The sequence below is a fragment of the Jaculus jaculus genome, chromosome 6 (genome assembly GCF_020740685.1).
Source record: "Jaculus jaculus isolate mJacJac1 chromosome 6, mJacJac1.mat.Y.cur, whole genome shotgun sequence".
Taxonomy (NCBI): domain Eukaryota; kingdom Metazoa; phylum Chordata; class Mammalia; order Rodentia; family Dipodidae; genus Jaculus; species Jaculus jaculus.
The window spans coordinates 149781187-149799462 of NC_059107.1; the positions used below are offsets into that span (position 1 = coordinate 149781187).

General features: G+C 48.7%; 1 protein-coding gene across 1 annotated transcript in view; it reads left to right on the forward strand.

Moving 5' to 3' along the window:
• The first annotated feature begins 2414 nt into the window (after window positions 1-2414).
• Window positions 2415-18276, forward strand: part of Btbd11 (BTB domain containing 11) — a 332244-nt gene continuing 316382 nt past the window's right edge. The window contains exon 1 of the mRNA XM_004650247.2: window positions 2415-3848. Coding sequence (XP_004650304.1) covers window positions 2693-3848 — 1156 coding nt within the window. The 5' untranslated portion in view covers window positions 2415-2692. The remainder of the gene's footprint in view (window positions 3849-18276) is intronic.

Below are 18276 nucleotides of genomic sequence, written 5' to 3' on the forward strand. Positions count from 1 at the left end.
GTAGAAATTTTGTCATAGTTGGGGTTAGGTAGATGGCTCAGCAGGTAAGAGCACTTGCTATTTAAGCATGAGGGCCCGAAACTGCTTGAGTTTGATTCCTTAACACACACATATGCAACTGGATATAGCCACACATATCTATATCCCCAGTTCTGAGGGGAGCAGAGATGGAAGAATTGCTGGGGCTCATAAAAATGGCAGCTCATGGTTCAGAGAAGAGACTGTCTCAAGAAAATAAACAAATGGAAGTGAGAGAAACCTGGTCTCCGCTGGCTTCTGTATAGGACGTACACATCTGCACACATACATATATATACCACATATATACACACACCACAGGCAAAAATACAGAAGCAAAATTGTGACAATCAATATAAATTAAGATGGTAGGTACAAGGTGATGTGAGAAATATCAAATAATCATTAGGTAACTCACAGGCTCCCCAACTTCACTGAGGTATTATCACCAAATAAAATTATACATATTTGGGGTGTTCTATGTGATGTTTTAGCATTTGTATATATTGTGAATAATTAGCATAATCAAAGTGATTAACATGGCCATTACCTCACATAGCTACCTATTCTGTATGGCAAGAAAACTTTTAGAAAACTTCCTGCATACAACATAGTATTATTAGCTGCAGTCACAGTGCTATATACTAGGTCTTTAGAACTCCTAAACTTTCTAATTTATAAAGGACAGTTTGTACATTAACAAATATCTCCCTGCACCAAAAGACTCTGCTCATTGTTATACATTCTGCTGTGTGAACTGGATTTGTGTGTGTTTTTTAAAGAATTCACATAATAGTGGGCCAGTTTGTCTCTCTGGCTTTATTTCCCTTGGTATGATGTCTTTTGGGCCAGTTTTTTGTCACAAACGCCAGGAGTTTCTTGGTTTAAAGTCTGAACCTCTCTCTCATTGGATCTCGCTCTGCAACACACAGTTTGCTTCCACGTCTTGGCTAGTGAAAAATCATGGCACAATGAACACAGGTGTGCAAATGGCTCTTCCAAATAGTGATTTTATTTCCTTTGGATAAAAATCCAGAAGTGGCATATTTGATAGTTCTGAGTTTTAATTTTTTTTTTTTTTTTTTTTTTTTAGGAACTCTGACACTGTTTTCCATGACAGTACCAATTACATTCCCAGCAACAGTGCGCAGGCACTCCGTCTTCTCCACATCCTTGCCAACGCTTGTTATCTTTTGCCTTTTGGATAAGTGCCTCCTAACAGGTGCAAGCTGACAGCTCATTAGGGTTTGGATTTTGGTTCCCTGACGACCAACGATGTTGGCCACTGGTGAACATCCGAAACCACAGTTTTAAAACGCGTGCTTCCTTCATCCATCTACGACAGATACGGTGCCCCACAAACCTCCTAACCAGACAAATAAGCAGATGGTAGCAGCCTAGGGTGACCGTGGATGGTGGAGAAATCTGCTACCACAGAAAACCAGTTGTGAGCGAGCTCGCTGAGTTTCCTGCGGAAGAGAAATTGTGTGGGGCGCTGGAGGTTTCCAGATGAATGGGCACAACAGGACATATTGGAGCCAGCACTCCTGGAAGGATGCCCACCAGGGTGGCAAAGTGAAGCCATGTGCCCTCTCAAAACAGAACTCCGGGACTTTGAAGACAGAGTGCAGGGTACTCCTACCTGCTTAAAAAAAAAAAAAAATCAGTCTAGTGAGTCCTGGTGGCAGGAGGCTTATCCCAGAGACTCAGTTTTGCAAGGCCCGTCCACCACCCTGGCCCCTAGGCTAGCCTGGACTATTTGCCTCCACGCTGGAAGAAACCCTGCCTGAAGACAGACTCTACATGAGCTGGGTACCTGAAGGAGGGGGTGGGTAGTGGGAAGGAACGCGAAATCTGACACACCGGAACCGCTGGGGGCTCTGTAGGGTCACCCACAACCCACCGCCCTGGCATCTGGCACTGAGGCCGAACGTGAGGAAGCAGGACGTCAGCTTCCCCATCTCAAGGCCTCTGCTCCGCACTAGGCTGCAGCCTTTGGTCAAGGCCGGGGGCGTGTCTGAGGGGCGGAGCCCTGTGCCGAGAAGGAATTTTTTTTAAAGGCTAACTAATTAGCATCCTTCGATCCCATTGGCTCTTCTCAGTCCCTACTTTGCATACGCCCGTCCCCTCTGGCTGCCTGGGTTTTGCAGCCGCTTCGGCTTACCGGCTTCAGTGCGGGGCGGGCCGGCGCCGAGCGATCCGCCACCCGTAGCTCGGAGCCCGGGGCCGGCTGCCCGCGGGAGCTGCGGCGTCCGCATCTGGGGCGCTCTGGGTCCTCCGGATCCGGTGGCCGGTGCCCGGAGGGCGACCTGCACTCATCCGGGCTCAGAGAGGAGCGAGGCCAGACACTTTTTTTTTTTTTTTTTTTTTTAATTTCAGCTGCAAGGAGCGAGTACCGGCGGGAGCTTCCCTGCCGGCCTGACTCGGTGCTCGGTGCGCCCCAGCCCTGGCTCGGACTCCAGAAGAAGATGACTTCAGGCTTTGCTGGGTGGATTCCAGCGGCGACGACTCGGGGAGGCGACCGAAAGTAGTAACACTTGCCGGGGACGCCAGGTGGAAAAGTGAGCCGAGGCGACGAGGAGCCCTCTGTCCCTGCGGCCCCCGGTGCCCACCGTTCCTCGCCTCTCCTTCCCCCCGGGGCTCCCCGGCGGCCGCAGCATGAAGTGGCGTAGCGATGGCCAGGAGAGGTAAGAAGCCGGTGGTGCGAACGCTGGAGGATCTGACGCTGGACTCGGGTTATGGTGGCGCGGCGGACTCGGTGCGCTCCTCCAACTTGTCTCTGTGTTGTTCCGACTCGCACCCGGCGTCCCCGTATGGCGGGAGCTGCTGGCCGCCTCTAGCTGACTCCATGCACAGCCGTCACAACAGCTTTGACACCGTCAACACTGCCCTGGTGGAAGACTCCGAGGGGCTGGACTGCGCCGGCCAGCACTGTTCGCGGCTGCTGCCGGACCTCGACGAGGTCCCCTGGACCCTCCAGGAACTGGAGGCGCTACTGCTGCGCTCTCGGGATCCCCGGGCAGGCCCAGCGGGCCCCGGTAGCCTGCCCAAGGACGCGCTGGCTAAGCTGTCCATGCTGGTGAGCCGGGCGCTGGTGCGCATCGCCAAAGAGGCGCAGCGCCTGAGCCTGCGCTTCGCCAAGTGCACCAAGTACGAGATCCAGAGCGCCATGGAGATCGTGCTGTCTTGGGGCCTGGCGGCACACTGCACGGCGGCCGCGCTGGCCGCGCTGTCCCTCTACAACATGAGCAGCGCTGGCGGCGACCGCCTGGGCCGTGGCAAGTCGGCGCGCTGCGGCCTCACCTTCTCCGTGGGCCGAGTGTACCGCTGGATGGTGGACAGCCGCGTGGCGCTGCGCATCCACGAGCACGCCGCCATCTACCTGACGGCCTGTATGGAGAGCCTCTTCCGGGACATCTATGCACGGGTGGTGGCCTCCGGGCTGCCCCGGAGCTGTAGTGGTGCTGGCCCTGGCCCTGGCTCCAGTTCCGGGTCTGGCCCGGGCCCCGGCTCAGGCCCTGGTACTGCCCCCGCTGCAGACAAGGAGCGGGAGGCGCCTGGCGGGGGAGCGGCCAGCGGCGGCCCTTGCAGCGCGGCCAGCAGCGCCAGCGGGGGCAGTAGTTGTTGCGCCCCGTCGCCAGCCGCTACCGCCGCCGCGGCCGCCGCCGTCCCCCCGGCCGCCGCCGCCAACCTCCACCACCACCACCATGCGCTCCACGAGGCTCCCAAGTTCACGGTGGAGACCCTGGAGCACACGGTCAACAACGACTCCGAGATCTGGGGGCTCCTGCAGCCCTACCAGCACCTCATCTGCGGGAAGAACGCCAGCGGTAAGTGGCCGCGCGCGGGGACCTCTGTCTCTCCCACCTGAACTCGGCCAACTCCGGACGCGAGTTTGCATCTAGTCCCCCCCACCCCTCCCGAGTCGCTCGGCCGCCGTGGTGGGGCTCCCAAGGGGAGGGGGGTGGGGCCCGAGCTGGAGACTGCCAGAAAGCCAGCAGAGTTGCTCTCAATCTTGGGTGGGGTCCGCCACTCACTCCCTGGAGAAGGTCCCAAGTCCCCAGAGCGCATGGTTCCGCCCCCTGTGCATGGGGGCCAGGCGGCGGCTGCCTCTTGCCGGTCATGGGCAAAACCCAACACCTTTCCCATTTATTTTTTTAATTTTAATGTAACAGTTATCTTATTTGGAGCAAGCTTAAGATCTTCTGTGTTGTTTTTGATCTTCAAGTTGTCACATTCCTGTGTCCTGGAGTTTCACTGTCTAGGATAGGGAGAAGGCGCGGTCCTTTCTCCAGCCATACCATACAGTTCTTGTTCTTGCCCTAAAGCCTTCGGGGGTCGCTGTAGGTGCGCTGGGGAAAGAGAGGCCGTGCGCTCAGACCTGGCTCGGCCTAGAAACAGCCCTGGAGAGGTGTGTGGTGGGATCGCGGAGCGGGACACTACGGAGCTCCAAGTTTTTCCCGGTAGCTTTTTGAGAGCTGGAACCCAGAGCTGGTGGGAGCTCAGCAACGGAGGAGATCCTCCATTCCAACGTCCGAGCTCCTGCTACTCCGGGTTCCTTCTCTTTGGCAGGGGGGTCCGCGTCTGTCATCACTTGGCTGCAGACGCACCAGCAAGGACAGGATGGAGAGGTTGTCAGCTGAGGGTTCTCAAGTCTCCTCTCGCTTGTGTTTTTTTGGAGACGGGAGCTGAGTGGATTTGAACCCGCAGTACTGGAGGCGGGGTGGGGGTGGGGCGCATGTTTGTGAGCTCTCTCGCTGGCGGGGCCAGCCTGCCTGCGAAGGCAGGAGCTGGACACTTCAAAGCTTCAGTTTTCCACAGGAAATGGTAGACGCGTAACTGGAGACTCGAGAAGCGAAATAAAACTTTGTTACATATTCGGCGGTTTGGCCAGAGGGTTGCGTGGTGTGAGCTGAAATGCAGTCTCTGGGCAGCTTTCATTCATGTTGCAGCCTGCTTGTTTCTTGGGAGCTGAAGGAGAGAGATGCGGCTGGGTCTCTACGGTGCCGAGTGTGCCCGGGAGTGTGTGCGTGTGTTAGAGTCAGGGTGTGCCTCGCGCGGGTGTGCGCAGATGCCCTGTGAGTGTGCGCAGGAGCGAGGGGGCTCTTGGGGGCATGCAGCTCCAGCTGAAACCCTTGGGAAGCCCTCCTGCTGTGGATCCCTTCGCCTGGATTTGATCTTCGTGGGGGAGCCAAAGGAAGGAGCAAAACCTGGGGTGTGTGGATGGGGGTCGGGGAGATGTTCCACTTTGATTCAGGAGACTCTTTGGAATCTAGTTACCAGTTCTTCCCCCTCTGCTGCCGGTGGAAGGGGGTTACAACCCCTAGAAATGGTATCTGCAAGCCCCCCCCCCCCCACACACACAAGGCATCCGGACTGACAATGGAAACCTCTAGAGAGAAAGCATCTGGCTTCCTCTTGTACCTCCTCAGAGGAAGAGCTTCCCCTGCAAGCTCCTGGAGCCTGGCCTCACAGCAAGCTCAGAGGTGCTTAATAAAGTTTTCTCCTGTGTTCCCAGGGCCAGTGTCCCTGGCCCGCCCCCACTGCAATCACCCCTTAGCCCTGGTGGTAGTGACCACTCCACTCCCTTACCTTTTGGGACTCTCCCACTTCACCAAGGATTCACATTCCCCTTGGGAAGCTCAGATCTGCAAAGTTGGGTACCTTCTCGTTGCTATTTTCTTAAGTTATCATTTTGGGTGACTTGACTTCCCTGGACCTCATCTGCAGAGTAAGAGACTTGATGCTCCATACCTCCCTTCCACATTCTCTCATAGCTCTGTTAGAAACCTTGCTCTCTGTTGCATAGATTTTTATGACCTGTAACATTTTTTTAAAGACAGTGTTTATGTTTATGCCTTTTGAAGACCACCACAGTGTTGGTTTGGGGCAGAATGAGGGCGTGGTGGTTGGGAGATGCAGCCATTGTAGCTTTTCCCACATGGCACCGGTTTTGGGGCTCTTCCTTCATCCTTCTCTGGCCCAAGACATGCAGTCCTTGCATGATGATCTCTTCATCTCTCCACCGGCCTGTTCAAAATGGCTGGGCACATGCGGAAGAGGCAAGGAATGAGTGATTAACAAGACCAGGACTTCAGCTGCTCTGCAGCCGGTCTTCCCCGAGCTGCAAGCCTTCTTCAGGATGGCGCGCCTTCCAGAATACACCTTCTTCCCTCTTTAGCTCAGTAAGATCACTTACTTATTCATTTGTGAATTCATTCGTTCTTCAATATTTATGGAGCGGTTTCTAAACGCCAGGGACTGACTGAGCACTGGGTGAGAGGCATTCACAGCCAACGTGTTCCCAGCGCTACTTTATATATTGACCCATCAGATCCTCAATGCCCTTTAAAAGTACGGCTGCCACCTACTATAAGAGAGCAAGAAACCGTGTGTGAAGGTGGACGGTCTTGCTACAGGGCCCACACGCTTAGCCACTGTGACAGATGAGTCCAGGCCATGCCACTAAGCCCTTCATTATCCACACAGTTTGAATGGTGAGCCTGGACAACTGAATGTGCTTTTTGTTCATATTTACATACCTTGTGTTCTCACCAAACTGGCCTGGGCCGTACTGACATTTACATGTCTTTATTTCTGCCAGACCTGAGAGGACCTCATACAGCTTTGGAGTTTATTGGTCTTTTTGTGATTTTTTTTTTTTTTTTCAGCACTGAGGCCCAAACCCAGGGCTTTGCACTTGCTATGCAAGCGCTCATCCACTGAGCAAAGTCCCAGCCTCTATGGAGCTTATTAGATGCTTGACAAATTAAGCAAGCTGATTTGCGCTGTATGACACAATGAGAATCTCAAAGAAGCTGTTGCTTGTTTGTTTTTTTTTTTCAGATGAGTAATAGGTGTGGTGTGGTGTGGTGTGTATGCACATGTATGTGCTGGTGTGGTGTGGTGTGGTGTGGTGTGTATGCACATGCATGTGCTGGTGTGGTGCCCCATCACCTTAGCTGCAGTGCTGGAGGAGAACGTCGGATGTCCCCTCCATCACTCACCTGCCCACGGTCACTCACCTCCTTGTGGAGAAGTCACTTACTGATTCCGGAGCTTGCTGTTTTAAGCCTCAGCTATCCTCCAGTCATGCTGCACACAGGACTGGGGTTAGAGGCACATGTGGCTGCGCCAAGCTGTTAACGTGGGTTCTGGAGATCCAAACTCACATGCTCTGTGTTCCCCTCAGGTTTCATGCTCGCAGAATGCAGTTAACTGCTGAACCATCTCTCTAGCCCTCTTTTAGTTTCTTTCTTTTTTTTAAATTTTTTTTAAAATTTATTTACTTGAGAGCGACAGACAGAGAGAAAGAGAGAGAATGGACGCGCCAGGGCTTCCAGCCTCTGCAAACGAACTCCAGATGCGTGCGCCCCCTTGTGCACCTGGCTAACGTGGGACCTGGGGAACCGAGCCTCGAACTGGGGTCCTTAGGCTTCACAGGCAAGCGCTTAACCGCTAAGCCATCTCTCCAGCCCCTCTTTTAGTTTCTTGAATCTTCTTTTCTGTCTCGTTCCTTAACAGCACCTCTGTCCCTGCCCACTCTAACCTACTCTTGCTAAGCCACCAAAGGCTGAAGATCACAAAACTAGTCAAAGGGGACTGAGTTCCGAAAACAAGAGTTAGAAGGGCCCCCAGAAATACACTTAAGGCTTTGGTGCGTGAATTTTGTAGTGATGTAACACCCCTTCGTGGGGCTGAGGAGGCAGCTCAGGCAGTAAAGTGCTTGCTTTGAAAGCATGAAGACCTGAGTTCTCATGTGGCGTGTCCGGTGTGCGGCTGGGGTGGCAGAAACAGGTGGTTCCCTGGGACACACTGGCCTGCTAATGTAGCCTGATTAGTGAGCCAGTGGCCTACCCTGTTTTAAAAAGAGCCAGACAAAATTCTTGAGGACAGATATTCAAGGCTGTCCTCTGTCTTCCACACACAGGCACATGCTCCTGCACACACACGTGCCTGCACACATGTGAACATGCATGCTCACCATACACACACATGCAAAAAAAAAAAATCCTTCAGACTTTGGATTTCATGTCGCTTTTCATGTGTTTTGAAGAGTTAACCACAGTGAAGAGACTGCAGGAAGGTGGGGTTTCTGTGAGGTGTGAACATTTGGCTTGATTGATTCTGCAAAAATTGAGGAGTGAGCAGAAGACCTTGGCCATGCCATCTGCATTGCACCTTAAGCTCTTTCAGAGCTAGCCAGTTCCACTCAATCTTGAAGACTTGGCTTACCAGTGATCTCACCTCTTTCTCAATCTCTCTCTCTTTCTCTAAATACTTTTAATTATTTATTTGAGAGAGAGAAATAGGCAGGGAGAGAGAGAGAGAAAGAGAGAGAATGGGCATGCCAGGACCTCCAACTGCTATAAATGAACTCCAGATACATGTGCATCTGACTTACTTGGGTGATGGGGAATCAAACCTGGGTCCTTTGGCTTTGCAGGAAAGTGCCTTAGCCGCTAAACCATCTCTCCAGCCCTCTCCTCCTCTCTTGAAGATTTGACCCACCCGTGATCTTCCCTCCTTTGCTCTTGCTCTTCCCGTGCCTTCCTCCATATTCCCGTAAGTGTCTGGCACTTTTGCTGAGGCTTCCTACCATTTGCAGGCTGGGTGGATATAACCAGACCACTCAGTCTTGGCATCTAGAACTTACTGACAAGCCTCTGCAACAGGGATCAGCCTCGGAAGCCACACCTCCTGGGTCTGGACCTTAAGGCTGCCATTTCCTATCTGCGTTCTCTTACCCTCCACTGTAACATGAAGTCAATAATTATGAGGTTGTTTGTTCTAAGGACATAGCCTGATGCCTGGTAGGAACTAAAATGAAGGCAGTGTGGAGATAATCTGGTATTGTAGGATCTCTGTCACATCTTGATCAACTTGTCCTCATGTGCTCAGTGTGGTTGGAGCCAGCAGGACATAGAATTTTAACAAGATCTTAAAAACTTTTTATTTTATTTTATTGTTTTGAAGCAGGGTCCCACACTAGCCCAGGTTGACCTGGAACTCACTGTGTAGACCCAGGCTGGCCTTGAACTCACCATAATTCTTCAACCTCAACCTCTAAAGGGGCTGGGGTTAAAGGTGTGAGCCATCACACCTGAGTTAGATCTCCATTTTTAAAAATATGGTCAGCACTAAATTTTCTAGTGTACCTACATCAGTCTACATCCTGTAGACATAACCTCATGGCCTAAAGTTACAAAAAGATATTTCACAATAAAGAAAAGTAGGTTACTTTATTTAGATTTTTAAAACTTCCAAAGTTTAAAAATTATTTTATTTATTTGTAAGGAGAAGGCAGAGAGGAGGGAATGAAAGGGCATTCCAGGGCCTCTTGCCACTGCAAATGATGCACTACTTTGTGCATCTGGCTTAACATGGGTACTGGGGAATAGAATCCAGGTTGTCAGGCTTTGCAAGTGTGCACCTCTAACTTCTGAGCCATATCTCCAGCTCCTTTTTTTTCAGCTTTTATTTATTTGAGAGAGAAAGACATAGAGAAAAAGAGAATAGGCACACCAGGGCCTCCAGCCACTGCAAACAAACTCCAGATGCATGCACCACTATGTGCATCTGGCTATGTGGGTACTGGGGAACTGAACCTGGGTCCTTAGTCTTCACAGGCAAGTACCTTAACTGTGAAGCCACCTCTCCAGCTCCAGCTCCTATTTTTTTTTCAAATTAAAAATTATCTTTAGTGAAGGGGAACCAGGAAATTTTTTGTGTTAGTGAAATGTCATTTATGCTAATAGAGTTATACACATTTGTCAAAACATTATCCCATCATGAACTTAAGCTCTGTGTATTTCTCTGCATTGCAAGCCACATTTCAGTGTGTGTGTGGGGTGGGGGAGACATGCATTTCCTCCCAAAGCCACAGGTATTCCTGCATAAAATTTTGTTATAAATGCAAAAAGGTTTTGATTGGGAGAGTGGAAGGAGCAGTGTGATGTGGCAAAGGCAGAAAGAACTTTCCACGCAGGAAGTTCTAGTCTCAGATCTTGGCTTTGCCATTCCTCACAAGTGAATTCTGTTGAATTTGGCTTTCTCATCTTTACAATGAAGATCGTATACAAAAAAATAAATAAATAAAAGCCGGTTGTGGTGGCGCACGCCCTTAATCCTAGCACTTGGGAGGCAGCGGTAGGAGGATCGCTGTCAGTTCAAGGCCACCCTGAGACTACGTAGTGAATTCCAGGTCAGCCTGGGATAGAGCGAGACTCTACCTTGAAAAACCAAAATTAATTAATTAATTTTTGAAAAGGCACAAAAAAGCAGGAAACTCAAATCTACCGCTTGGGATAATTCTTGGGTTAGATCACTGGCGGGGGGGGGGGGGAATGCGAGAGCCCCAGCTCTTGTATATGGAGTGCAGAGTAGGCACTCTGTAGTCACAGCTTCCTGAGAAAAGCAGATTATGCAGGCTAGTGATAACAATACTTTGGGGATTTGGCATAGTCTCTTTCATGTCAGGGATCCCCAATCACTTCATAAACACTAATTAACACAAGTCCCCGCCTTGCCTGCAATGGCTTGAGGGTCTTTCTGCCTTTCTGTCCCCCTGTGGACTCTGCGCCTGCATTCGGTGCTTGCTGTACCGAGTTTCTGCCGGGGGAGCTGGTTGAGCTGTTCTGTGGTGCAGCGTTGCTGGAAAGAAATGTCACACGAGGATCTCGGCTCCTTTGGAGGAACAGCAAAGCTATCTCAAGAGCAGCCTGAGCAGTGCCTTTGGTCTCAGAGCACGCTTTTAATTAACAGGCTCTGTGTAAATTAAAACTAGGAATTTGGGTCAGGAGAGGGTTATTTGGTTTTCTGGGCAGACTTACTTGTCAGTTCTTTGCTGGAGCATTTGCAAGTTGGGTGTTTTCTGAGACAGAAAAGTAATGACACAGGGAAATGAATAAGGGACCAGCATAGAGCCTTGAGGTCAAGGGTGGGGATGCTGATGACCTCTGAATTGGAGTAAAGCCTCTAATTCTAAGTCCTTCAGCTATTGTCTATGACCTTGGGCCAGACAACAAACTCACCTATAAAACAGACTGATTATCACTTACTGAGAGGTAAGTATAAAACAGTGAGTGACTATGGAGTCAGACACCCCTGAGCTGCAGGCTCCCCATCTGTAAAATGGGTATTTTGATAGTAAGAGCTATACTTGTGTGGCTCATTACATCCTAGGCAACTGTTATAAGAATTCTACATATTATAATTGTTACCATTACATCAACTATTGTAAAAGGCAGTCTCCAAATCTCAACAGTTTAATACAGAAGAACATCGTTTCTTACTCACTTAAATCCTGATTGGAGGGAGGGGGAAGGAGGCAGGACTGTGATTTAGATACCAAGAGAGATTGGTAGGGCGTTTCGCTTTGGCCATCTTCAAGAGTACCTTCCTTCAATCTAGCCACTAGAGGGCGCATGATGATATGGAGGATTTTAAGAAAGGTGAGGGCTGGAGAGATGGCTTAGCAGTTAAGGCACTTGACTGTGAAGCCTAAGGACCGAGGTTCGATTCCCCAGTATGTACATAAGCCAGCTGCACAAGGTGGCATGTGTGTCTGGAGTTTTTGTTTTCTCTCAGTGACTAGAAGTCCTGGTCTCTGTCTATCTGCTTCTCTCCCTTTCTGAAATAAAATAAATGAAAATATATATATATATATTTTTTTTAAGATATACTACCTTATATACATATGCGAGAGCCCTTATATGTATATAAGGTAGTATATATATCATATATTTTATATTATATTTATTTATTTATATTTATATTTATAGTATATATATTATATATTTTATATTATATATAAATATATATATATATATATATATATATATATATATATATATATATATTTTTTTTTTTTAAGAAAAAGCAAGGTGTTACAGGTTAAGCCTGGAAGGGGTCTACATCATTGGCCAGATATGTCAAGGTCCATCTTGCCAGAAAATAGCATGTGCATACTTTTTATCACTTAGGATGATGCTCATTTCCTATCCAAGGTACCCAGTGTGCCTCCTCATGTCCTAGGGACCTGTAATCATACAGATATTTTTTCTGCCCCTCTGTGTTCGCAAGCTGGTTTGCAGCAGGATGGGGAAACTGCAGTGAAACTCTCATTTGGAAGACATGGCAGGCGTGGTCCTGGTGGTTATGCAGTCTCGACGAGCCAGCCCTATGTGGTTGGGGATGGCTGTGGGTAACGTTCCTGGATTAAACGTTCATTCTGCTCTGTGGGAATAATTTACTGCTTCATTGTTCTCCATGCTCCCAGCTCTGCCCAGCTGAGAACTTCCTTTCTCTTTTATTTTCCTTGGCCACACCTGGAGTGAGGTCTTGGAAGGTATGGCCTCCTTAGTGACTCTGAGTCTTCTGTAGCATAATTTCTGCCCTCAAATTTGTAGTCACCAAGGATTATTTCAATGTTCTAATAGTAAGAGACTTTTAAAATCCAGTCTTAGAGGGGTGGAGAGATGGTTTACCAGTTAAGGAGTTTGCTTACAAAGCCTAAGGACCCATGTTCAACTCTCTAGATACCATGTTAACCAGACCCAAAAGGTGAGGTAAGCATAAGGTTGCACATGCCCACTAGGTGGCATAAGCATCTGGAGTTTGATTGCAGTGGCTGTGGCCCTGGTGTACCAATTCTCTCTCTCTCTCTCTCTCTCTCTCTCTCTCTCTCATGCTCTCTCTAAAAATAAAAATAAGTCCAGTCTTACAGATTACTTGTAGTAGTTAGCTTTGCATCACTATAATGAAATACCTGAGGTAGCCAACTTATGAAGAAAAAAATGTATTGAACTTACGAAAGGGAGTGTTGGCTCAATTCTGGCAATAGCAATGACCGTGGTCATGGTGGGAGTGTTTATTAGCATAAGAGGTCACTTCTTGAACTAAGGAGGATATCAAGAGAGAGTGAGAGGGAAAAGGAGAGAGAAAGAAGGGTGGGGCAGCCCTCTTGGGAGAACTGACAAGGCAGCGCTCTCTCTCTAGGCCCCATCTCCCATAGTTGCCATCCTTTAATCACAATAGACTCTTGGGGGAGGGAGAATTCAAAGTGTGCCCAGCAGATATCCAGGCTGTCAGTTGCCAAACTCAGAGTTTTTTTTTCTTCAACCAAATTCTTTGGTCTGGATTATTCCTTAATCTTTTTCAGCACATTTCTCTTTCTACCTTGAGGCCACTTGGCTTTATAGGAGAGGTTTACACCCTTAATCTGAACTGACTTCACTTAAAAAATCTTCTAAATCTTTTATGCTATTATTTGAGGTCTAGAAATCATCTTTTAAAGCTCTTGCCTATGAAGCCTAAGGACCCTGGTTCAAGGCTCGATTCCCCAGGACCCACGTTAGCCAGATGCCCAAGGGGGCGCACACATCTGGAGTTTGTTTGCAGTGGCTAGAGGCCCTGGCGTGACCATTCTCTCTCTCTATCTGCCTCTTTCTCTCTCTATCTGTCATTCTCAAATAAATAAAAATAAAGAAAAAAATTAATTAAAAATCTCTCTCTACTAATTCTTCCTAATTTTACTTGCAAACTGGCTTATTTGTGCTTGAGATAATACCTACTAAACTTAGCCAGGAACAATCAACAAACACTATTACCATTATTTTTTCAACCTCTTCTCTAGAGTGATAGCTCATTAGGCATGAGCTCTGCCTTCTTCATTACCATAGATCACAGCTCAACCAAACATTTACCACTGCATAGCAGCTTCCAACATCATAATCCATCATGTGACCTCTAAGTCAGTGCCAGGCATCTTAAGCACCCCACTTCTGTCACCAATTTCTGTATTAGTTGGGGTAATTCTAGACTGGTGTATCAGATGCATCCTGTTATCTTGGGGCAGAACACAGTAAAAGTTGTCTTCTGGGCTGGAGGTGCAGCTAAGTGGTAGAACACTTCCTGTCATATGCAAACCCCAGTGTTCAATCAGCACCACAAAAACCAACCATAAGCTTTGTGTCTTCCCCTTCCTGAAGAGTCCAGCTGATGGTGTGAGTAAGAAGGCAGTCTGTCCATGGAAGCTGGTAGGGGCTCTGTTTTTGGAACATTTGACTCGCAGAGACTTTTCTGACTCGGGACTGATGATGGAGAATCACTGTGTGGCACGTTTTAGTGGGGCAGTTCTGTATGTGAGCATATCAGAAGGCCACATTTCCATGACTAGTAAGTACACTATTACACAGCATACTTATTCAGGCTGGGCAGTAAGCATTCTCAAAGCGCTCTTTTTAAAATTTAATTTAATTTAATTTGTTGGATGGGGGGGCAGACAGAGAGTGGGTGCGCCAGAGCCACCAGCTACTGCAAATGAACTCCAAATGCATGTGCCACCTTGTGCATCTGGCTTACATGGGTCCTGGGGAATTGAACCTGGGTCCTTTGGCTTTGCAGACAAGCACCTTAACCACTAAGCCATCTCTCCAGCCCTCAAAGCACTCTTTATACACTCCCAGTGGGTCATAAATGTTTAGCAGAGATCTAGTCATCGTGATATGTGCAAGCAAGTGCTATGGTTGACCCCACTTTGCAGGGGAGGGAATTTCAGAACAGAAAGTTTAACAGATTTTCCTGAGGTGACATAGCTTGCTAGATTTGAAATTGGCTGCCTCTCTGATTTTCCTCATAGAATGTTTATGGGGATCAAAGTGTTATTCATGACATGCACTTAATAACTACTGCTGTCCTTATATTATTATTGATAGTGTCATGCTGTGCTGTTAGCAGGATCATGATCTTGGAAGATCTCAGGCATGGACAAAATATGAGTTTCATAGAATGGATGTTCCAGAAAAATTGTATCCTGCACCTGCCTTTTCTCCCATCCCCGTCTTTCACCCACATGAGCTGGCAGCCGCTTGCTGGGCCAGGGACTGTGTTGGGTCTTGTATATCTTCCAGGTTGTCTCATTTCATCTTCATAGTACTTTTTACTTTTAGGGTATTTTTCCCTATTTTTCTGGGGAGGAAACTGAAGTTTAGCCAAATTCAGCCACTGCGTGAGATGCCCAGACTCCCAAGTGAGAAGCTTTAGATTTGGGCCTCAGAGCTTGGGCTCTGAATTCCTGCAGCCTAGCAGTATTTCCTGAATCCTCAGAACCTTTAACCCTTGAGAGGCCCCGGAAGGCCCTCAGAGAGCAACCCAGGGTGTATGTGGGGTGGAGGGCAGGGTTTGCAGTGACACAGGTGGTTACTAAGACGATTGTCCTTGTGTTAATGAGGGCACAGGAATTTGGCAGCCCCTGCTGGCTTCTTCACCTCTGGATATCCCGTGAGTCCCTGCCAAGCCCTTCATCATATCATAGCACAACCTCCTGAGCTGAGACCCTAGGATGGGAGCTGGCTTTATAGTCTCCAGGGGACACTCCATTCATCCTGTGCTTTAAGAGCCATCCTCTTTCTCATGAGAACAACTGAAGACACCGATCTGTATTCCAGTTTTACTGTGATGGAAACGGAGCCTTGTCCTTCCCAAGAATCACAGAGCCCTGTGTAAGGCACACCACAGTGCAAATTCGTTCCTGGCTGGGCACATGTCTTTAATTCAGCCCGGGCTAGAGTGAAACCCTACTTCAAATAAAATAAAATTCTGCCTCCACTCTCTATAAGCCAAGTGACTCTGGGCAAGTGAGTGAACAATTCCTAGCTTCAATTTCCTCATCAATTTAATGAGCATAATGGTAGTACCTCCCAATGAGTTGTTGGAAAAATTAAATGAGTTAATTTACATAAAAGTCCTCAGAATAGTATTGGGCACAATAATAAACACTCAGTTTCTGTTCACAGGGGTCATTAAACATTTATGTACTGTCAACCTCTTTCCTTTAAAGATTGGCTCCCAGAGCCCTGTATCAGAGTGAAAGATTCATTATTTTATTTTACTATTGTGTGTGTGTGTGTGTGTGTGTGTACATGTGTTTGAGGCATGTGCGTGCATGCAGGGGCTGGAGGAGAATGTTGGCTGTCTTCTTTTATTACTCTTCCACTTTCTTTCCTTGAAACAGAGTCTCTTATGAACTTGAAGCTCACTGGTTTTTCAGTGATTCTCCTCCTGTATCTGCCCCTCCTTAGCACAGGAGTTATGGGTGTGAATGGCCGTACCTGGTTTTTCTCCATTGGTGCTGGGGATCAAACTCAGTTCCTCATGCTTGCACAGTAAGCTCTCTTGCCCACTGAATCATCTCCCCAGCCTGAGATTTAAAACCATATGTAAGTAAGCAGACTTCCGGGGTTGATTTGGTCACTTACTGTGTGATACCAGACAAGTCACGTAAGCTCTCTGTGACTCAGTCTTTGCTCGGTGTGGATATAATGAAATATAACTCTTAGGGCTGTTGGGAAAGTGCCTGGCACGAAGAAATTCCTTGGGGTTGATTCTGTTCCTACAGGCGCCGTGTAGACCTTAAACAACATGGTCCCTGCCCTCGTGGGTCTTGCAGGCTTATGGTAGATTTCATTTATTCATGCAGATAATCACACACCTTTAAATTTGCAACTTGGCTCTTGGTAGAGGAGATCTTCCCTGGGCTTCAGGTCTCTGCTGAGGCTACTGGTGTGGTTGGGAGCCTGGAGAGCCCCATAAAGAAAGCCAGGTTTGAGTGAAACTAAAGCAGGGTCCAGTTTGGTAGAAAAGGCAGGAATTCGAATAGCGTGTGCAGGAGGCCTGTGTTAGAAGAGAGCATTGTGGGAAGGAGGATGGGGCCTCTGTGCTAGAATGGGAGAGGAAGAAGATGGGAAGGGACAGTTGGAGGTCAGACTGTGCATCTACCCAGTTAAGTCCATCTTCCTTGTGGATGCTAGAGAGCCTTGGGAAGCTTTTTAGCAGGGAGAGTTTATGATCAAATCTATTGTAAAAAAAAGAAAGAACAGAACAGAACCAAAGAAGCTTCCACTGGCTACAACGCAGTGGCAAGATTGGACGGAAATTACAGAAGTGGGAAAACCCGGAACATAGAGTCATCCCCCCATTCTACACAGAGGCAAAGGCTCCAAGACCTTTTAGCCCAGAGTTGTACCATCAGTGGTAGAGCAGGTCTTAGGAACTCAAATCCCCAGCACTTGAAATTCTGCCTTTCTCTCAGCTCATCTCAAGGGAGCAGGTGGCTCAGGTCTGACATTCTATCCATTACAACTCTTTCTACAAGCACCGCGTTCGATCTTAAGCGAAGAATCATTTTACCATGAGGCCACCAAGGTACCTGTGTTCTCAGCCCATCTCTCATCCAGATCCGATCTGTCCTGGGCCGCAGGGCCCGTGTGATAGAGAAGTAAAGCATTGCAAGGATGCATTTTTGATCTCACTGTCTCGCCTGCGGTGTTGCTGTCCATCCCACAGCAAAGTGAATGTGAGTGGGGAGGCTGGGCACAGGAGACCGTGTTAGAGGGCGTCTGAACTGGCGAGAGCGGTCACTGTGAGGATCGGGTGTGCTAAATGAGGAATCTAAGGAGCAGTCGTCTGTGTATTTACATCTGAGAGCTGGCGAGGGTGGCCTCCACAGACAGGAACCGAAATCCTTCAGAAGCCCTTGCTGCCTGGGAGGCTGAGGCTCCTGGATTAACTGATTTTCTTTGGGTGGCGTGTCTCATTGTTTCTCCCTGATCCCAGCTCGCAGCACCACCCAGGGAGTTACAGAAGGACACAAAGAAGTCTGTGAACATAACATGATTCACCTCTTCTCTTTCTGATTTTTTTAAAAAAATTTTTTTTTTGCATGCAAGAGAGAGAATTGGCACACCAGGGCCTCTAGCCACTGCAATTGAACTTCAAATGCACATGCACTTTGCGCCCATGTGCGACCTTGTGAGCTTGCGTCACTTTGTGCGCCTGGCGTCTGTGGGCCCTGGAGAGTTAAACACGGGTCCTTCACAAGAAAGCACCTCAACCGCTAAGCCATCTCTCCAGCCCTCTTGTCTTTCTCTTGATGTCTCTGAGAAGTTCAAGTGTTGGGAAGCAGGCACCGCCAGCTGTTGACCTTCTTGCCTGTCAGCCTGTGGTTTGCCAACTCATGAGCGCTGGGACCCGGGCTCCCTGTTCTGAGCCCAGCAGATTTGCCTCCTGTTCTGCCCCAGGAGGCCGGGGTGGGTTTAGCATTTACTACGATGTCCCCAGTTGCCACTCAGGTGAGGTCCATGGGGCCATAGGTGTTGTGGTATGGACAAGGCCTCTTGAACAAGGCCTGGGAAGAGGGAGCTGCCAGTCCTAGATGCTGCCAGGGGCGGTGGTGGCCACTGCATCGAGAACCCGAAA